Source organism: Paramisgurnus dabryanus, chromosome 11 (genome assembly GCF_030506205.2).
Source record: "Paramisgurnus dabryanus chromosome 11, PD_genome_1.1, whole genome shotgun sequence".
Taxonomy (NCBI): Eukaryota; Metazoa; Chordata; class Actinopteri; order Cypriniformes; family Cobitidae; genus Paramisgurnus; species Paramisgurnus dabryanus.
In genome coordinates, this window is record NC_133347.1 from 21,805,254 (window position 1) to 21,827,062 (window position 21,809).

At 38.7% G+C, this 21,809-nt stretch overlaps 1 protein-coding gene across 1 annotated transcript in view; it reads right to left on the bottom strand.

The window, feature by feature from the left end:
- gpat2 (glycerol-3-phosphate acyltransferase 2, mitochondrial) overlaps positions 1–21,809 on the bottom strand; it is a 68,265-nt gene that overhangs the window by 6,845 nt on the left and 39,611 nt on the right. Inside the window, exons 14-17 of the mRNA XM_065247408.2 lie at positions 16,685–16,949; positions 16,164–16,306; positions 12,365–12,442; positions 3,379–3,504 (exon numbers count right to left, since the gene is read on the bottom strand). Of these exons, the coding sequence (XP_065103480.1) occupies positions 3,379–3,504; positions 12,365–12,442; positions 16,164–16,306; positions 16,685–16,949 (612 nt within the window). The remainder of the gene's footprint in view (positions 1–3,378; positions 3,505–12,364; positions 12,443–16,163; positions 16,307–16,684; positions 16,950–21,809) is intronic.

Below are 21,809 nucleotides of genomic sequence, written 5' to 3' on the forward strand. Positions count from 1 at the left end.
TACACTCACCTAAAGGATTATTAGGAACACCTGTTTAATTTCTCATTAATGCAATTATCTAATCAAGCAATCACATGGCAGTTGCTTCAATGCATTTAGGGGTGTGGTCCTGGTCAAAACAATCTTCTGAACTCCAAACTGAATGTCAGAGTATTTCGGGCCGGTCTGAGTATTTCACAGTCTGCTCACTTACTGGGATTTTCAAGCACAACCATTTCTAGGGTTTACAAAGAATGGTGTGAAAAGGGAAAACATCCAGTATGGGGCAGTCCTGTGGGCGAAAATGCCTTGTTGATGTTAGAGGTCAGAGGAGAATGGGCCGACTGATTCAAGCTAATAGAAGAGCAACTTTGACTGAAATAACTACTTGTTACAACCAAGGTATGCAGCAAAGCATTTGTGAAGCCACAACACGCACAACCTTGAGGCGGATGGGCTACAACAGCAGAAGACCCCACCGTGTACCACTCATCTCCACTACAAATAAGACAAAGACGCTACAATTTGTACGAGCTCCCCAAAATTGGACAGTTGAAGACTGGAAAAATGTTGCCTGGTCTGATGAGTCCCGATTTCTGTTGAGACATTCAGATGGTAGAGTCAGAATTTGGCGTAAACAGAATGAGAACATGGATCCATCATGCTTTGTTACCACTGTGCAGGCTGGTGGTGATTGTGTAATGGTGTGGGGGATGTTTTCTTGGCACACTTTAGGCCCCTTAGTGCCAATTGGGCATCGTTTAAATGCCACAGCCTACCTGAGCATTGTTTCTGACCATGTCCATCCCTTTATGACCACCATGTACGCATCCTCTGATGGCTAATTCCAGCAGGGTAATGCACCATGTCACAAAGCTCGAATCATTTCAAATTGGTTTCTTGAACATGACAATGAGTTCACTGTACTTAAATGGCCCCCACAGTCACCAGATCTCAATCCAATAGAGCATCTTTGGGATGTGATGGAACGGGAGATTCATTCCCTGGATGTGCATCCCACAAATCTCCATCAACTGCAAGATGCTATCCTATCAATATGGGCCAACATTTCTAAAGAATGCTTTCAGCACTTTGTTGAATCAATGTCACGTAGAATTAAGGCAGCTCTGAAGGCGAAAGGGAGTCAAACAGAGTATTAGTATGGTGTTCCTAATCCTTTAGGTGAGTGTACATTATTGCTCATCTGTACCTCGCGTCAAATCATATCACTGTCACCATGTGACCAATTAATCTGGTTGGGACTTTGGAGTGTTTGCCAAGAGAAGAGCTGTCACTCAGAAGTACGAGAAGGAGGTGCGGGGTTAGTTCGCATCAAGTCACAGCTTCCAATGATTACAACATATAGTGAGGGAGAACGGGGGATGTAATGCAACACAAGCTGAATTATGGATGAGAAAAATAGGCTTAATCCATCAGGGTCCCAGGTTAGAAAAGGGGATATATGAGAAAGATGAGGATGAGGCTTTATAGATTTGGAAAATGTATTTGTTCAGAAGTTTGTAGGTAGAGACATTTGTTGTGGACATTCTCTCCCTGGCATTTTTAAAATTCATTGAACGAAATGTAATAATATATTGGCGACAGAAATGTTGGCCATGTTGTCCATCCCAACTATTCCTTAGATAAACTACATAGGGCCACTGGTTTAAAAGGATAGTTCACCCCAAAACTAAAATTCTGTCATCATTTACTCACCCTCATGTTGTAACAAACCTGTATACTAGGGTTGTGACAATTAATCGGGCAAATGCGCGTTTTCTCAATGAATGAATTTGAATGAATTACGGTGAAATGCAGGCACATCCAAAAGCCAGGGGGCGCTCTCGCTTAGAAACACCATTTGTGCCACAGAAGAAGTAGTATACCAAACACTATTCCAGGAAATGTCTAAAGGAATATTTATATCGCTGTTCTTCAGATTGTTTCAGGTATTTTCATGATAATAAAGAATATTTTAAATGATTGTGTTTGACGAGTGTTGCTTTTTTAAATGCACGTTATAAACGAGTCAAACTTGTAGTGATTTTAGATTGATAAGGACTTCCTACTGATCACGGAGCCGTAGTACATGCACAAGCTGTGCATGAAACACTGAATCGGAGCCTTACGATTCAGAATCGATTTCAGACAGGTCTTTTTAATGGGAGCGCGATGCATCGATGCACATCCCTACTGTATACATTTCTTTGTTCTAATGAACACAAAGGAAGATATTTTTGAGAAATGTTTGAAACCAAACCATTTGTGGACCAAATTTACTTCCATAGTATTCTTTTTCCTACTTTGGAGGTGAATGGGGTCCATGAAGGGTTTGGTTACAAATATTTCTCAAAATATCTTACTTCGTGTTCATCAAAACCAATAAATTTATGCGAGTTTGTAACAACATGAGAGTGAGTGAATGATGACAGAATTTTCATTTTTGGGTGAACTATCTCTTTAAGTTTAACATAAGTTGTATTTGGTTCTTCCCAAACACTTACACATTTTGGATGTATCCAGTATCTGGCACAGCCCTTCAATTAGGAATACCTCTCAAATCTGTAATGTTTTGGTTCCTTCTGGAACTAAGACACTCGTTTAGGGTTACAGATTTCAAACAACGAACAATAATAAAATTGATGCTTCGGGAAGAATTAGTTAAAATGTTAAAAAAACTCTTAAAGCAGTGCTGTGTCATCTTGCTGCAGAAATGTTCGATTGTGGTTCTGATCCACCTCTGATTCACATACGTCAGCCTTTCTTCTCAAACACACACCTTATTGACTTTGCCTTCCACTGTTTCTCCATCTTTGTGCTGTATTCAGTGCACAGATACTGAGACATGTCAAAGTGCATACAGAGCTTTACTTCAAGAACGGACACTTTGAACCATCTCTCAATTTTTAAGGCTGTTTTTTGTATTTCTGTTTGTGTGCAACTGGGTTTAAAGAATAATTGAGGTGTGTATGTGTGTTTTATGTTTTTTTCCTTTGGTTGATATTGGATAAAAAAAAAGGAATATTACCAGGCTATGTATTCAGGCTATATTTGTAACACAGCCTGTGTAATCCCAGTTTAAGTCGTTTTTTTTGTGATTTCCTTTTTACACAAAATCATCGTGTTAAGTTCATTTTGTAAAAAATATAACCTTGATATGTTTAATGTTGACTGAGTAAGGTGATCAATTTTAAATCAATCATTGAAATTGAACTTCATTGCTCCTCATCTCAGATTATCAGACTTTAGATTGGATTTCAGGGTCACATTTTTATGATTACATACTGTCCCTTGCAATCGAACCTATGACCTTGGCCTTGATCCATGCACATGCGTTAAACTACAAGAAAGCTACTACAATATATAGCATATAAGGGTCTGTAGGGTTGATATTCGTACCTTATAAAACCGTGTATCTGGTTCATCACAGTCTGAATCACTGCTTATGTCAGGATTGTCTGAAGCTTTCCATGATAACACACCCTGTCTCTTCATGAAGTCACACACTGGGGTGTCTTTATGAACCTACACACACACACACAAACAGATTCACATCACATCTCTAAAGCCCAACACACAAAAAAGGCAAATAATCCATCCTAAAAATGACCTTTAACCACAGACCAACAAAAATGGAAATTTTGCTCTAAACATCATCAGAGAAAATGATGAAACAAATCAGTCAACTTTCACCTCTCTGGCTGTTTGCGATGTGAATTGGTGAGCTGAAAACTGTGGAGGCACTTGAACAGAAATGGACAGAGACGGAGCGGTCAGAGCGATGCTGATGACACCCTATTTTCCGCTATTAGATTCTGTCTAAAATGCTGCTGGGTTCTGAGCAATGGAGCAAAAGCAGTGTTTTGGCCACGTTTCAGTGAATTCAGTTTTGTCTTGTAATGCTGATATTGAGAAATTTAGAAAACACTGCTTATGAGCCTGTGGTAATTGATTGAATTGTAAGAACTAGGGTTGAAAAAATGAGGCCGTAGTGACTTTAACCAAAAAGCAAGGTTATTTCAGATGGGGAGCTTCTTTCAAATAAAAGATTTAGAGGATAAGGGATGTAAGGTAAGGAATGTGTTGAAAAGATAAATAGATTCAGGTAAATCTACAGTAAGGTTTACTTTGAAAAAAATGAGGCTGCCCGTGTTCTGGTTATAGCTGTCGGTCATTAAAAGCATTTCAAGGGACCAGGTTAAATACTGGGCAGCAACCAATCACTTTGATGTTAACGCAGTGACATCTGTAATAAAATTTAGTGCTGGATTATTAAATAGGAAGGTAAAAGCTAGAAATAGATTAACATTCAAGTGATTTAGAAATTTGGGTAGCACTTTATACTGTAGATCGGTAAAATAAATCGGTAATAAAAGTTTTGAATTTGTCTGTTGAATGTAACGATTTCAGTATATGGTAGCCTGTTTCACATAGCAGATGGTAATAACTAAATTATTGAGTGGAAATAGGCGATGGTACATTCACATGGGGCGTAAGCATTAACACTTGATGGAAGGCTTGTCTGAAGCGTGGTCAACAGCCAATATTGGCTGCAAAACATGCTCCGGTCTTACATAAACGTACATGGCTCGCACTTGGTTATTTGCATAAGGTGATCTGATTGGGTGACGCACGTGTTGGCTCTTGAAATGTTGAGAAATGTTGAACTTCTGCCGCGAGCAACGACAGTGACGCGGTGTTGACGGTAGAGGTCTACACGAAAGACCCGAGACCGGAAGACCCGAGACCCGAAGACATATTTTAAATGATCAGCCGGGTCCGGGTCGGGTCTCAATCTATTACTTCGGGTCCCGGGTCTGTTTAACATTGTGGGTAATACCCGAGGTCAATCGGACTCGGAGAACACACACTCACATTTAAATAAAATATTTCAAAGTCAGCAACAAAAATTCACATACATTTTTTCTATGACGCTAAAATTGCTTTAAAAAGTTTATATTTGGTTGCTCCACCAGGCAGCTAACGCGCATGTGCTCTTTTAATGTGTCTCTGGCTACCAGTCAGGAGCTTCTGCAGTGAGATGCAATGACTTTACCTTTGACAATTGGCTCTTTTATTTAGAAGGCGGGACTTTTTCCGCCGTACCGCGCATTTTGCACTGACTTCTCTTATTTTTATAATAATATTATAAATTGACCGTCTTGCTGTCATATCTAAAGTTTTCGTGACTCAAAGAGCACAGAGATGATAGCAAAGACGCAAAGCTAACGAAAGCAGCCATGGCACTGAACGAGCAATCGTTATTATAATCCAAATGGGCAAACATTATTAAGCAAGTTGACCCAATGTAAAACTGCGTTATTAATCACCATGACTGTAAAGTGGACTTTAAAAGCTGGAATAAGCATTAAACATTTCAATCTAGTGATGGTCAACCCGGATCTTTTTAAGGATTCGGGTTATTCTGAGTCACTCACTAATATGATCCGGGTTGTGCGAGTCACTTGAGTCACTTGAGTCACTTGGTCAAAATCTCCCAATCGCGTAAATAAACTTGTTCCTAGTCCCGTGTTTCCACTTAACAATGACATTAATAAAAAAAAAACTAAAAATACACAGGTCATGCACTCACCTGCTATTTTTGAGCCTATGTTTAGTAAGCCTAAGTGAGTCAGTGTCTCCCATAAATGAAAGAAAAGTGGTTAATAGATCAAAAGATGAGTTCTGAGTCTTATGTTATGTTATGCATAACATATTTATTTTAAATGGCACACACACTGACACACATTAATAAGCACACCTTAAATAGCACAAATGCAAACAAATGCCATTAAATAGCTAAATGTGCAAATTATATAAATTAAAATGTACAAACTTTAAACTAGCCTCTCTAAGTAAATAATAAATAAAAAACAGCACACAACACTTGAAGAACAAAATAAACATACAAAATGTGCAAATCCCTCAAGGGCTTTAGGCAAGAAAAAAACACAATGGTATTTTTTGTAAAATAAAGTGATCAGCTATGATCAAATAAAATAGCAAAATGTGCAAATTATATAAGTTAAAATGTACAAACTTTCTAAGTAAATAATAAATAAAAAACAGCACACAACACTTGAACAACAGATATAATAAACATACAAAATGTGCAAATCCCTCAAGGGTTATAAAATACAATGTTATTTTTGGTAAAATAAAGTAATCAACTAAGATCAAATAAAATGCCAAATGTACCAGCAATGTAAAAACTTGATTAAACATAAAACAGTGTTAAAGGACGCTAGTATGAAAAAATATCCCTGTAAATTATTTTTTTGTGCGTTGAAGGTTGGCATTCAAAAATGCCAGCTGACCAACTTTGTCGGTGGTCAGGTTGCTCCTCCTCTCTGACAGGATTTGCCCTGTTTTGGAAAAAACTCTCTCTGAGGGCACTGACGTTGCAACTATGCACAACCTGGTCTTCATCACAGTGCACAAGTTTTTGTACACAAGTGACCGCACCTTCCACCACTCCAAGGGATCCGCTGTGCGGGGAATAAGCTGCTCTGATAGAAACCCCTTGACCTCAAGCAAGGACTCTGCATGGGGGTTCTGCAGATTTGGCCTCAAACTGGTAACCCTCTCCTCAAAGTCAGCCCAAACCACAGACACAGGCTGACTTGGAGTGCTTGCAGTTGCAGCAGCTGAGGTGGCAGCTTCAACCTCTTCAACTTCACCTGATGATGGTGTTGCTGCACGTGTGGTTGCTCTCTCCACTCTAGCCTGAGCCTCAGCTGCATACCTGTCATTCACAAAGGCATGCTTTTTAAACCTTGGGTCCAAAAAGGTGGCATCAGCCAGTACAGGGACCCTTTCCAGCAGTGAAAGTCTTTTGTCCATTTCGGCTGCAAGCCTGTTGATCAGGTCCAAAACTGTTGCACTTTTTGGGGGGGTTCGCTGTTTATGGGATATAAATCGTTGTAACCCTCGTGCAATCAGGATAGCTTTTGAACCTGTCACAAAGCTGTGAGAAAACAGAAAATAATCAATGGTTATTGGTCAGTAAGAGTGAGTGAATTGTTTATTGTTATGCAATTGCAGCTTTTAACAAAATACATTTATTAAAAGTTCTTACTGACTTTTTACTAAAGATATTCACTCAGTTTGTGTAGAAAGAAACATATAGACATAAAATGATATGCATACCTCTCTGAGCTCATCTCAGTCGTGATTTCTTCAAAAGGTTGAAGAACATCACAGGCCTCCTTCACATTCTCCCACTCCTGGAGGGTTAATGTTGGCATTGTGGGATTTACAATTGCCAAAGTGGAAACCAAGGGCTCTTTGATCTGTAGCATGCGCTGGAGCATGTAAAACGTTGAGTTCCAGCGCGTTGCTACATCTTGCTTTGGCCGCAACTCGTCCTGACCCATCTGTTTTTGAATTTCACGCAGTTTTGCAGCAGCCACTGTGCTTTTCCTCATGTATTCAGTGATGTTCTTGACTTTTTGTATGATTGCCTGTATGTCAGGCCCCTCTAATGAGTGCCTGACAACCAGATTTAAAGTATGTGCCATACAACCAACGTGATTCCACTTCAGCACATCCTTGACAGCTTTAACAATGTTTTTGGCGTTGTCTGTGGAACAGGCAGCAACTTTGCCCTGTATGCCCCACTCCTGTGTCACTTGATCCAACTTATATGCCAGCTGTTCAGCAGTGTGATGTTCTGTTATGGTGCAGCAATCCAACAAGGCACTCTTCAGTTCAAAGTCGGATATGTAATGGCATGTGACAGCAATGTAGCTAGTAGTTGTTCTGGAGGTCCAGCAGTCTGTGGTGAGGCACACAGCTGAAACATCCTTGATGATATCCTTAAGGTCTGCTCTGACCTTTTCATACATATTTGGCAGCATCCGCCTTGAGATTGTGTGCCTACTTGGAAGGACATATGAGGGGTTTAGGGTCTGGCTGTATTCCCTGAACCCCTCATTTTCAACTATTGAAAATGGCTGAAAGTCCTTTGCTATCATCTTAACAAGGCTTTCATCCGCTTTGGCTTGCTGTAATGGCTGGATGGGCCTTCTCACAAAAGCCCCCATTGTTGGTTGACTTTGCCTCCTTCTCACAACCTGTGCTGTAGCTGATGAAGTAGTAGTAATAGTAGTATTAGAAGTAGTATTATTGCCTAAGCTGACTGCAGATGTGACAGGTGCTGTTGAAGCTGAATCTGATGTTTCTCCTGCTACTGCTGCTGCTGCTTCTTGAGGATCTCCTCTGCTGTCTTCCAACAATGTAGTGGGGTGCTTGTTTTTCAAGTGCCTTCTCATGTTGGATGTGCTACCTCCATGAATGGAAATTAGATTTTTGCAGTATTTGCATTTAGCTTGTTGTTGGTTCTCTTGATTGAAGTGCACCCAAACATTACTCTTCTTTCGCCCGCTCATTTTAAAACAAACAAACAAACAAATCCTTTACACTCCTGTCCTCATGCTTCTCCTGTCACTGCTCTGAGGTGTTTTGCAAGAGAATCTTGGAGATGGGTAGGGGGTGGGGATTGCCTCATCTGATAGGTCAGTTGCATGGGAAGGGCCAGCCAACAATCAATTACCATGGAAACTAAAGCTCAGTGCACAGTTGTTTTAGGAGTTAGGTAGGGTCAGAGAGTTGCTATTTTAACTAATGGTCATGCATGCTGATGTTTTGCCAACAATATTTAAAAAATTGAAATGCTTATTATTGTCCTGGTTACTGCTAGGCCTAGAATGCTGTCACAGCCACTATTAAATCTTACAACTGTTACTACTACTAATAATAATATAATAATAATAGTAATAGTAATTATAATAAAAACAATAATAACATTAATAATAATAATAATAATAATAATAATAATAATAATAATAGGCCTAATAACAACAAGTTACAATAATAATACAATACAAACAGTCAGGCTATCACCAACTAATTCATGAAGATCAATATGGGACAGGATGACCACAAACTACAACTTAACTTAGTTCTCTGGGTTATTTTATTATTATGTGGAGACTAAAATAAACTTAGATGACACATATACATAGCCTATACTTAGATATTATTTTTAAAAGTTCGATCTGCTTAGTTTAATTTCATAAAAATAACAGAACACCACGTTTAGAAAATGTATTATCTTGCATGAAAAGTTGGAAGTGATAAATGTGTATATTGTCAGATGATTAGGCGATTTTCACTATGACTTAATGCAGTCAGTATTCAATGAACAATGTTGGCTGCGAGTGGCTCAGTGGAGGATTTACCCATAGATTCACTCTCATACTTATGCCAAGCAACGCAGATCACGCATGTAGCTACGAGTCTACGAATCCTCAGCTCGCAGGAAAGGGCTCCTGTGACCCGAGGAACTCGTAAAAAAACATGCATGCCCGTGATAACATTATCAAGAACATCATTTTAAAAGTTTGTGTGCTTAGTTTAATTTCATAATGACAAATATATCAACACCGCGTTTAGGAGATGTCAGGCTTTGTTGACTTGGAAGTGAAAGTAACGTGTCAGGTTGACTTAAAAGATCCGTAGGCTTCGGTTAATGCAGCCACTGAGTCACTGACTCATCCGCGCAAGAACGTGATCTTGTGAGTGAGTGAGTGAGTCCGAGTCGAGTCCCACACAGAGCCGCCCGCTCCTGCACGGGTCATGTGACTCACGTCACTCTGAGTGACTCAGTCATATATGTTAACAAGAGGAGCCGTGTGTGTGCGAGACCGTGTCTCCGTCGAACTGCTGCAGCAGTCCTCGTATTTTAAACATTTGCAGTAGTCTTCTACCCAAAACATTGTGCCAGTCAAATATTGCAACAAATCAGCCTACATGAATCAGTGGGTTAATAACACGAGCAAGGCTCGTTTCTTCTAGTCCAGGCAGGAAACTCTATATTGCGAGTCACTCTCTGTGTGAATCCCGAGTCGCCGAACGACCAACTCAGCGTCGCGCAGCCGTGCACGCATCCCTTTGTACTCGGACTCGGAGCTGAAATTATCCTATGATCCGGATTAGCAGACTGTGGCTCACTTAGTCTCCCCGGTCGACATTTGGTGATGTAAATTAACTCGTTTTTGCAAGTTATAGAACTTATGGCAGCCTATGTAGAGTTATTTGTTTGTAATTCTGTTGTAAACATTTGAAGAGCTTTGTGTTTGATACAATTTCTCATTTTTGATGCAAAATCTGGGAGAACTCAACTGACTCGGGTTAATGGTCGCTAAGGACCCATGGTTCCCGAGTCATTTTAGGGATCGGGTTAAATGATCCGAGCTTCGAGTGACTCGCTCATCACTATTTCAATCGTCAAGAGAGGAATAACATGGATGGAACTTTCTTGGAAATAAGGATTGTGCATCACACAGTCAGGAGGGAGAAGACTAACTTCTATGGGTAAGACAAAAAGTTTAATTTTCGCTACTTGTTTATTGACTTATTAATAACATTTAGCTAAGAATATTTGCCGGTCGTGTCTGTGTCTTCCCAGACGGGTTCGGGTCCAGATTTTAAATAATAGACGGGTCTTTGTCGGATCCGGGTCCAGCTTTTAAATAATAGACGGGTCCGGGTCGGGTCCGGGTCCAGCTTTCAAAACAACAGACGGGTCCGGGTCGGTTCAGTGTAGCACATTTGCGGGTCTGATCGGGTTCGGGTAGGAATTTTTGGACCCGTGTAGACCTCTAGTTGACGGATCCACAATTCAGTTCGGCAATGCATGACGTCACCCATCAAAAGTACATGAGAAGCGTTAACGCTTTCGCCCCGTGTGAATGCACCATGATACTGTGTAGTTTTCTTAAAGCTACCTCATTTATTTCAGGGTAATTACAGCGTAATGCAGTGTATGAGAATGACATGACGGCGGCAATCCTGGCTTACTTATTTGTCTGCTTATTGCACAAGTATGGAGAACGAGAAACTTTTGCCCTTCATCTCATGTCAAATTACCTCTGACTTTTCTTTGAAGCTTAGAATTTCGTCTCTTTACTTACATTGAACGGGTATGTCCAAGGAGGCTTCCATGTCTTTCCGCCATACTAATAAACTATAATAGCAGAGAGAGACAAAAGGCAGTAGCCTACCAACGCGTTTCCATAACATGTTTTCATTCAAACACGTGAACCAGCTGAAACGGACAAGGTTATCAGTGAGTTCATAACGGCTACCGTAGTTGCAACACGCATTTAGAAAAGCGACGCTAGAGAGCACTATTCGTTTGAATGCAAAATACAATTTCAACATTAGATGGGTGTAAATCCTACTTATTGTCCCTTTAACAATAAGCTTTTTGTTAGACTGCTTTGTTGAACGCTTTTTCCTTCGATTAATATCTGTTTAGCCAAGACTCCTTTATGTGGTCAAATTTTAACAAGGTGTAAAAAGGCCCTATAATAACTGCTGGAATGTTAAAAAAGATGTAATTGTTAAATAAATATAAAAGAAAATTTTGAAAATGGAACTTGTGTAATGGTTAGAAAATTGGCAAAATAATTAGAAAAAAACAACAACAACAACAAAAAGTTAGGTTGTTCGATATTCTACCGAGCCCCTAAGGTGACATTGGAGTAAAAAAAATCAAAAGTTTAGTTCATGTGCTCACGCAAAACCTTCATGTGTAGAATTTTTTTTAAGTTTAGTTTCGCGTGCTCGTGTGAAACTATTGTGTGCTCGTGTGAAACTATCGCGCGCGCACTTGAAACTTTCGCTTTAGCATGAGCACGCGATAGCTTCACGTGAGCACGCAAAACTAAACTTAAAAAAAAATTCTGGACATGAAGGTTCGCGTCAGCACATGAAACTAAACTTTATTTAATTTTTGCTCCATGTCCCCTTAGGGGCTCCGTAATATTCAGCCTTCAGCTGAGTTTTTTATTTTTCGGCTTCAGCCAAGAATTTTCCTTTCACTAGATCCCTACTTTCGCGTTTTAATAATCTTGTCTAAAAAAGATAAAGAAAAACAAAAGTCAAATTTGTTAAATACTAATGGAATGTGTAAAGTGACTAACCTTTTCATTGCCATTGATCACTGTGATCATTTTTAAACCTAAACATAAGATCCTGATAAAAATTATCATTTACAAGAAAATATACGCTAGCCTGCAAATTCATCATGTTTGTTTGCAGTTTTCCATGTCATTGGTGACGCACAGTGAGCATTTACATGTGCAAACATAACACTGATGACTATCAGAAATAAGCTGGCTCCAAAGCACACGAAAACCATATTGGATTCAATTTTCACTCACGATTTGACCTTAAACAAAAATGTGCATATTCAATAAACCCTCACAGCACAGAGTTATCAGGGTAAGGGGCAGAAATCGATGCGTGGCAATCGAGTTTCGCTTAAACAGTTTAGGAACACAAACGGACTTAACAAACAAGTGTGTGTGTGTCTTACCTCCTCCATAACAAGAACCCCACAACGCACCAGACAATCCACCACATCGAGAGCAAAGCCATGAGCTGTCTGACAAGGCTGAGAGACAGAAAAATGCACAGAGAGACAGATACATGAGTGAATAGAGACAGACAGGAGGAGAGATAATTAGTTTCACTCGGCTGTTGTGTAGTGTTTTTGTTCTTGTTGACATTTCACAGCCTTTACAAGTGTTTATTTGCTGAGGCAAGTGTAAAATGTGCCAGCAATAATTACACATGCTATTCCTGCCACTGAAGAACCCTTGAATGGGAAATTCGATTTAAGAGACATCGAGAGAGAAAAATAAATGAAACAGATGGAGAGCAACCGATCGATCGGACGGTGGATAGAAAGAGAAATTTGGCCAACGTATGAAAAAATAAATTAATTTCGGACAGATTGAAGAGCAAGGGGGCCGTATGAATCACCACTGTGCCCCAGTGTGATTGTGAATGCAGTAGCGAAGGCCATCTCATGTAACAAGACTGCGGCAAAAAGAACCTCCATGAACCGCCACTTAGACAGGAAGATGCCGATATGTTTAGCTTGACTGACATGTTCAGGGACGGGGTTATAAACAACTCTTAAAACACACAATACATATATTGTTTCTGTATTATATGTACAGTCGTCTGAAATTGACCCTAAGACCGAAATCGCCTACTTCCATACTATACATTACACGAAAATCAGTATGCATAATACATAGTGTTCAAAAACAGTATGCGAGAAATACCCAGTTGGGTTCAGCGTCTCTTGTTTCTCAGTATGCATTAGATGAACACACGAGGTGAGCTGGGAAATCAAAACGTGAATCAATAAAAATATCTGAAAACTGTGAGCCAAGAAATGTATTTCTCATGGTTGACGAACATGGGTCATTCTACAAAAAAGGTGGAAATGCTTGTCCCTTGCTTTTGCGGACCCCTTAATCATTTAATTTGACCCAATAATCCCATAATGATATATATTTAATAAATATAGATTGTCCTTAAAATATGAGAGAGTTTATTTATTTAATTTTCTTTTTACCCTTTTTTCCTTTGTTTTTTTTAAATGTCTGGTCCTGAAAATTGCCCTGTCCCTTTAATCATACATGGAAGTTGAACTGTGTACTTATTATTTTAAACCAAGTTTTTTATAAAACAAATCTAATTTACATTTACCTTTAACCCTGTATGAATTTACTACAACACTGAAATGGTAAAAATACACTATTAATATGAATAGTATAAAATAAATATTTGTCCCCCAAATTTATCTCATTACCCTACCCAAAGCACTTTTATTTTGAAACAATGCATCAGCTCTTTGAAGTTTTTCATGGGTCAAGAGGTCAGTGAAAGAAGTGCAGTGGAGGAAGGCAAAAGGTTTTTGCGATGTCTTACCTTATTTGTCTAAAATATCATGATATATCTAAGAATTTTGAGATTAGATGTTTTGGATGTCATTAGTGTTGCTCTTTTTTTTATAGCTGGGAGTGTTAAGATCTTTACATAAAAATTCCTTAATCCTGATTAAGTATGTGATTGTTACATCTCTGATTAAATAGCACATGGCCAATGGCAGCCATTTTGTTAAAATGTTCGTTTTTTTCTGTAAACTGTCATTGGTGTTACCGTCATTAATGTTACTTCTCCAACATAAAAGCATAAAAACAAAACAAGATGAAAAAATTTATGAAAGTTTATAAGTTTTATCATATTCATTATCTATTATTATATTCTCATTTTGTCATTGGTGTTACATTGTGTCATTGGTGTTAAACCAAGTTTTGGTGTTATGAATGTATTTTCTTGTACTTTCTAGTAATATTTTGTTGTTGATATGGGATGTAAGACATTGAGTGTGTTTAAATGCACAGTCTTACGCCGATTATGCTTAATAAACTGATAACACGTGGGGTCATGTAAACGCGTAAAACTGTTTTCTTTAATCGGGGAAAGCTCATAAACGGCGTAAGCAAAAACCGATCGGCACAGGTAGTTTTTTGCTCATTACGCCGATTTCGCGTGGCATGTAAACACCTTAACCGGTGTCATGAGCAATTTGGTCCCCCCGAGCAATTCGGTCTCCCCTAGGACCCTCGCGTGATTCCATTGGCTGGAAAAACTCCTCATGGGTAGTTTTCTTAGCGCCTTATTACAATTCCTACAAAATCGCGTTATGATTTATGTAGTTAGAACGTTGTTAAAATTACAATTGATGTCTTTTAAATGATATAGTAGTATATAAATGAGGCTATAGGTGGGAGATCTACACATTGCTTGTGTCATATTATTTAGATATTATATTCTGTACCATTTCCAAGTCTACTTATACAATTACTTACTCATTAATTACTTATACAAAACATGATTACTACATAGTTGAATCACACATTTAAATTATAATTTATAAGCCATGATTACTACACTTTTACTATTAAAAAAACATATTTCGTAAGGTATGTACATTTTTAATTTGTAAAAATAAAAGTATGGTTTTTGTAAAGCAACATGAATATTCGTTTATTATATTATTTTTTTGGTTAACTTTTATTTTAAAAAAAATGTATGCTTCTATTTTGTACAACGTAATTAGCTTGCTAGACCGCTTACGCAGACGAGATATCGCAATCACACATTTTGAGCAGGCATTAGTGCTAGGTACCAATCGGGGTCCTAGGGGAGACCGAATTGCCCGGGGGGACCGAATTGCTCATGACACCTGCTTTCTCATGGTTTTGTCCATGTGCGCATGTCTCCACGTATGAAAGATAAACGTCACACGCGGAAGTAAGCACAAAGTAACGCATAAAAGTCTCCGCTTGACTAAAGCAGTTGGCAGAGAAACTGTGAAAATAGAAGCTCATGTTACATTTACAGGTTCTGCAGACACGAGGAGAGATACAACAGTACAGCTTAAGACAGATATGCCGTTGGCTTTTTGATAGACTATTGTGTACTATAGGTGGTGACGTCACTGCCTGCGAGAAAACTCATAAGTCTCCAAGTACCATGTAAACGCAGTTGTCTGCATAGCCGGCTTATTGATTTGCATGTAAACGCATGAAAATAGTTTTCTATAATAAGCAGATTTTTGATAGTTATCCGCTTATTCTGTGCATGTAAACGCACTCATTGTTGATATTTCAGTCTTTGCATTAAAGCCTTTTTGGTTGAATATTTTTGTTTTTGTTGCTTTTACAGAAAAAAGTCAAACTGAGAATCAAATAATTTCATACAATTCTGGGTAAAGATGAATTTAATTATACAAATATTAATAATCAATTATTTTTCTTGCTGTAATCATTCCTCTACTCAACCTTTACCTAAATACACAAGCTGTAATGAGAAAAAATATTTAGTATCAACATTAATGTTGTTTAAATCACAGGAAACACCAATGACAAATAAATGACTCATGGATTCTTTATTAAAATGTATTAAAAAGTTAAAAATAGATTAAGCTCCCCGTTTTGCGGATTCGTAGATTTGACAAGTTAATTAATGCTATTAAAGAAGTTTTGGGTATGTTGAAAGAAGTTCATTTAAGCAAATTTCCATCACCCGAATTCCACCTTTTCTGTAAAATGACCCACATATAGTTCACATGACAATTGAAGCATGACAGATGTTGTATATTTAAAAAGTATGCAAAAAGTACTTTTTAGCGGCTGATAAGTAAATACTTCATCTGTTTCAGTATGTACTGTCCTAGTATGCGATTTCGGATACAGAGTGAGACTACAGTGAGAACATCTGTGGGTGTGTGCGGGGGTGTGTGAGAGACTTACTGGTATGTACCCAGGTGAAAGTAAATGTGTGAGTTGGAGGCTTTTTTCTGTCAGCTCCTCTTGGCCGAACACAAAATCAAACTTCAGGTCTCCACCCCCTCCGCATCCTACAACCTCCCTCAGCATGGCTGAAACGGCACACGCTTTACACAAACACACACATGGCACAAGATTAACACTGTCAACAAAACCTGCTGTGGAGAAACAGTGACTCAACCCAAACACAGCATCACGCCTATTCAAACTGATTTTCAATGCAGCTATTATGAAGAATTCATCTTGTCGCCATTTGGCTTTTCACCCCCTGGGATAGGGAGCTTTATGAATGACTGACTAGCTATTGGCTGTCGATTTGAACCTCGCTACGAATGCTCATTTAATTGACATCTGTACCATTAGTCTAACATGCAAATAATAAATGACCAAATTGTTTTTGGTTGTGCTTTATCCTAGCTTGGGGTATAAACTGAAGCAGAACTGCCACTGGTGCATCCTCAAATACAGAGGTACATGATACAGACCTCCCACAGCCTCGTGGATGAAGATATGAGTGAGCAGGTCGCAGTGTTGGCTCAATGTAAGCACAGACTCTGGGTCAGGCCGTGGTATAATGAGAGGCTCTCCAGTGGGAGGAGCTGCGGCCAGGATGAGATATGGGTGGAGCATAGAGAGTGCGTGATGCACGAGCCCGACCAGAGAACCACCGTAACCCACATCAGTGTTTCTGAATAACACCTCCTCCAACAGCCAACAGATGTCCTTACCCAGTACTGACACACGCACACCCTGATGACGGACAGAGAGAGAGAGAGAGAAAGAGAGAGAATTATTTTAAATAATTAATAAACGAGTATTGTAAATGTGCTCATCAATGACCTTTAATTCAAAATAAAGCACATCCTCTTGTACATTGATTCACAAAAAAAATCAATATTATTTGATAACTTACTTTCTACAGCCAAACATGATTGTATTAAATAATATAATTTTTAAATAAACCAGTATATAAATTAATATTAAATAATATACTGGCTTTTCCTTGCTTTGTATAGGCCTTGAATACAGTCGTACCAATTTTCAAAGTACATCCATCATGAGAAAAAGTAATTCATGACTCCAGTGGGTTAATGTAGTCTTACATTTTTGAGAGAAAACAGTTTGAATTTTTAGCTTATTTAGGGGTCGATACAATGCGTTTGTAAAATGGCCGAACTCCGAATACATGTTGGAATGTAAGACGATCCATAGGTCTTACATGTTATGTGACTTGCGTGACAACCAATCATCATCATATGTACCATTGTGGAGCCAACTTGCAGCAATTTTTGATTAAGATGTGTTTACATTTAAAAGTGTTCGGCTGAAGAAAGAAAGTCATATACACCTAGAATGGCATTAAGGTGAGTAACTTATGAGTTTAATTTTGTTTTTTTCTGTGAACTATTCCTTTAACATTTTGAGCTTATTTGGCAACCAATGAGACAATTTTAATTTTAGAGTAAACTTCTCCTTTAAAGGTTGACGCTAGGGATGTTCATATTGACCGGTTAACTGAAGGTAGAAATTTATAACCTATATATCGTCGCTGTCCGATGAAAACCACGTATGTCCATTTTGCCGATTTTGAGATTTTTCGACGGATTGAATGTCAAGGTTCATTTCCGTATACAGTCTGCTTCACATATCTAAATGGCCGATGAAAAGTTGTGAAATCATGTCATCTGATTTTCACATATATCCATTTGGTGTCAAAGCTGTCAATCATGCCGCATATCTTCCACCCTGTGGAAGCATCTCGCCGGTCTCGCGAAGTTCCATCGAAGCTCAGCACTGGATAGCCGAATAAACATAGCCTGGTGAGACAATGACTTTCCTTCATCGAGGTAAACGTTTCTCCCCTGATGCCAGACGTACGTCTAGGAGTGACAAAATTACGGTAGGACTGTGCAAACAAAGTATCTGTCTAGCATTACCATGTCAGTGTATTGATTCATTGTCCCTTCATGGTTTGCAAGAGACATTTAATAAATTTATAATTAATATTAAATAAACTAAGCAAATTTAATAAACTAAGATGTAGGCTATTTAATAAACTGAGCGTATTCATCTGTCAATATGAAACGTGACTTGGCCATTCTAATTTATGATCGGAAGAACGCGTATCGACCACCGTTACTGTAAAATATGCATGTATGTCCATTTAAACTCAATTTTGGTCAAATGTGGATTATATCATTACACTGGCAAGGATATGGTTACATGTAAAGATGCCGTACCAAGTATGACAACGCTACATTCAACAGCTTTTGAAATACAGTGTTTTTTCACTTCCTGATAAGTAACCGTTTTAGACATACGTGAGTTTCATCGGGCAGCGACGATATATTATCAGTTAAAAGACAGTGGGTGTTCAAACGTGCCTACAGACCTTTAGCCACTTTTCTATCCTTAATTTGTGAATGGCCTGTACATGACGCAAATTATTGCTGCCCTGACGGTCTGGTAAAGTAATCATTTGTATGAGAAATCATTTGTACTGAATGTGTGTCCGTGCTTGAGTAGGGTTTTGACGATAAACTCTGGTGGTACCACTTTTCGCATAGCTTAGCATAATCCATTGAATCTGATTAGACCATTAGCATCGCGTTTAAAAAATTACCAAAGATTTTTGATATTTTGCCGATTTAAAACTTGACTCTACTGTAGTTACATAGTGTACTAAGAACAACAGAAAATTAAAAGTTGCTAATTGTTTTAGGCCGATACGGGTAGGAACTACACTCATTTTGGCTTAATAATCAAGGAACTTTGCTGCCATACAATAGGTGCAGCAGACGAAATGATATTACGCAGTGCCCGAAAATAGTCCTGACTGCAACTCTGGAACTACACAAACTTTGTGCCAGTCACATTAAAAGTTACCTAGCTGGGGACTATTTTCGGGCGCTGCGTAATATCATTGCGTCTGCTGCACCTACTGTATGGCAGCAAAGTCCTTTATTATTACGCCAGAATGAGAGTACAGTTCCTAGCCATATCTGCCTAGAAAATCACAACTTTAAATTTTTTGTGGGTCTTAGTACACAATGTAACTATAGAAGAGTCAAGATTTAAAACGGAAAAATATTGAAACTCTTTGGTCATTTTTGAGTGCGATGCTAAATGGTCTAATCAGATTCAATGGATTGTGCTAAGCTATGCTAAAAGTGGTAGCGCCAGACCCGGAGATCAGCTGAATGGATTCCAAAACTGTAAAAATCAAATGTTTAACTCTAGGGCAGCTGGAAAATATAAAAAAAATTGTCTTCCTTTAACAAGCTGCAGTTGTGGGTCGGGAAAAATAATTAAAATAAATCTCTAGTTCACTGTGTAGATTGTTTTAGTACCATCCAGCAGTGAGTCCCTGTGACTTTACTTTGGAAACGCATAGTAAAGCTACGCCACCACAGGACAAACATATCATCTTCTGAGGGGCTGTTTACACTTGGTATTAAGATGTGTTTTCATCGATCGGATCACAAGTGGACGAGAGAGACACTTTACGTTTACACCTGGTATTTAAATCCGTCTCTTTTGTCCACTTTCTACCGCTTCTGTTCTGAATACTGTGAGGGGACGGTCCGTGAGACGGTGGGCAAGTCTCTCTGCTGTCATTCAAACGTGAGCGGGAGTAATTATGAGTTTATATGGACGCAAACTAATATTATGTCGGAGTCCACCACTTGTTTAGCAAGTAAACATACTGCACAGTGTTTTGTACGTGTGTATGTTAGAGCTTTCTCTGAATTTTCAGTGCAATTGATGAAATAGGATCGCGCAACTTTCACGCTTTCAAGACGAAACTACGGAGAACACCCGCAGTAGTTTTATCAATGAAAGGCAAAAATTGCGCTGTTCACCGTATGTTCACGCCAGAAGTCAAAAAAGACGTAAAATTTGTGTTTAATACCTCAGATTAGATAAATGGGCGGAGAGAAGGCGGTCGCGTGTGGCTGTTCGAACACATTCAACCACATTGCGTTACGCAGCTCCAAAGCGATCCGATCGAAAGTGGTTTCTACTACCTCTGGATGTGGTTGAAAGTGGTCGAAAGTGGACGCGTTCAAAACGTTTTGAACACCGTTTACACCTGGCATTAACGTCGTCCACTTGTGATCCGATCGACGAAAACGCATGTTAATGCCAAGTGTAAACAGCCTCTGAGACAACGTAGTGATAAAACGCTATCTATAGAGTAGTTTGTCTAGTTCAGAGTAGATATAGGCCGATTTTTGCGAGTTTTATGTGTATCGGCATCGTCCGATACGTGGCTGCTGTGTTCGCCGATTTTTTTCTACATTATTTACAGAGAGAGTGCTGAAAGCTGCAAGCTTTGTGGGTCATGTGACTAAAAACAACCAACCTTTCCATGACAACATCAAAAGCTCGGCCTAACAGCTGATCATAGCTGGACAAAGCGTGTTTTTATTTCTCATCTCTACAGTATATATATATTTGTAGTAGTAAAGTGCTAGAAATCAATATCCTTTGCTGATAGTTCCTCATAATTGTTGAGAATACCGTTCATGGTTTCCCAGCCCCCTCACCTGTTTTAACTATTTGTTAAATATTTTTAGTTTTTTTAAGTTCAATAAATGTTACTTTTTTAACCTCTTATGGAACGGCTGAAATTCCACAAGGGGGCGCATTTGTTCCTCAGACGTTGCACAATAAACATGACATCCGAATATATTCATTATAAATCATGAATGAAAAGTGAGATTCGAACGAATGTCTGTTAGTGAACTTATTGTATACACTATTTATATCGTAATTCGGTCAGAAACGTCAAGATTGTGAGATGAACAAATCGTTTTGGATTAAAAGGCTTGGATATTCCATTTCCTTGGACTTTTGGGGATTTATGAACAATTTGTTTTGGACTATTTCACCGAAGCAGATAAAGGAAAGATTTTGAAGGTAAGTAAATATCCTAAATCGGCGCCGCCCGGTTCAGGTAACTAACAACTAGATTACAGTTTTATGACTGCTAAAAATCATATTATGCTTTCTGTGTGCGCTTAATGGAATCCCGAAAGTCTAAGCTTTACAACGATGTGCCGCATGACCGTATATTTTGAAGATTTAATGCTTCAAAGTTACAATGACGTAATGCAGCCTCAAGTGCAAGGGAGGGGGTGTGCCGTGTACGGCACAGTGTTCCTTATCAGGTTAAATTGAGACGTGTAACATTTGGCATCATTGTGTCAATTTTATGACGTAAATTAAGTGAGCAAAAGCAGTATCGGCTTCAAATATCGGCTCAAGAAAAGTATCAGAATCAGCCATTATCAGTCATCGGCTAAGGCTGATGAAACAAAAATCGGTATTGGCACAAAAAAAAAAAAATTCCATATCGGTCAATCCCTAGTTCAGAGCTACTGTAGAAACATGACAGCATGAAATGGCGACTTCCATGTAAGGAGACCCGTGGTGTATGTAGATAAAACGGCTCATTCTAAGGTAATAAAAACAATACAGTTATTTATTGAAGGTCTTTATACACCACAAATACTGTAGTTATGTATATTATACTGCATTTCTGTCAATAGATCCCTCTAAAATGTACACACTGCACCTTTTAAAGTGATACACATACCAACCAGA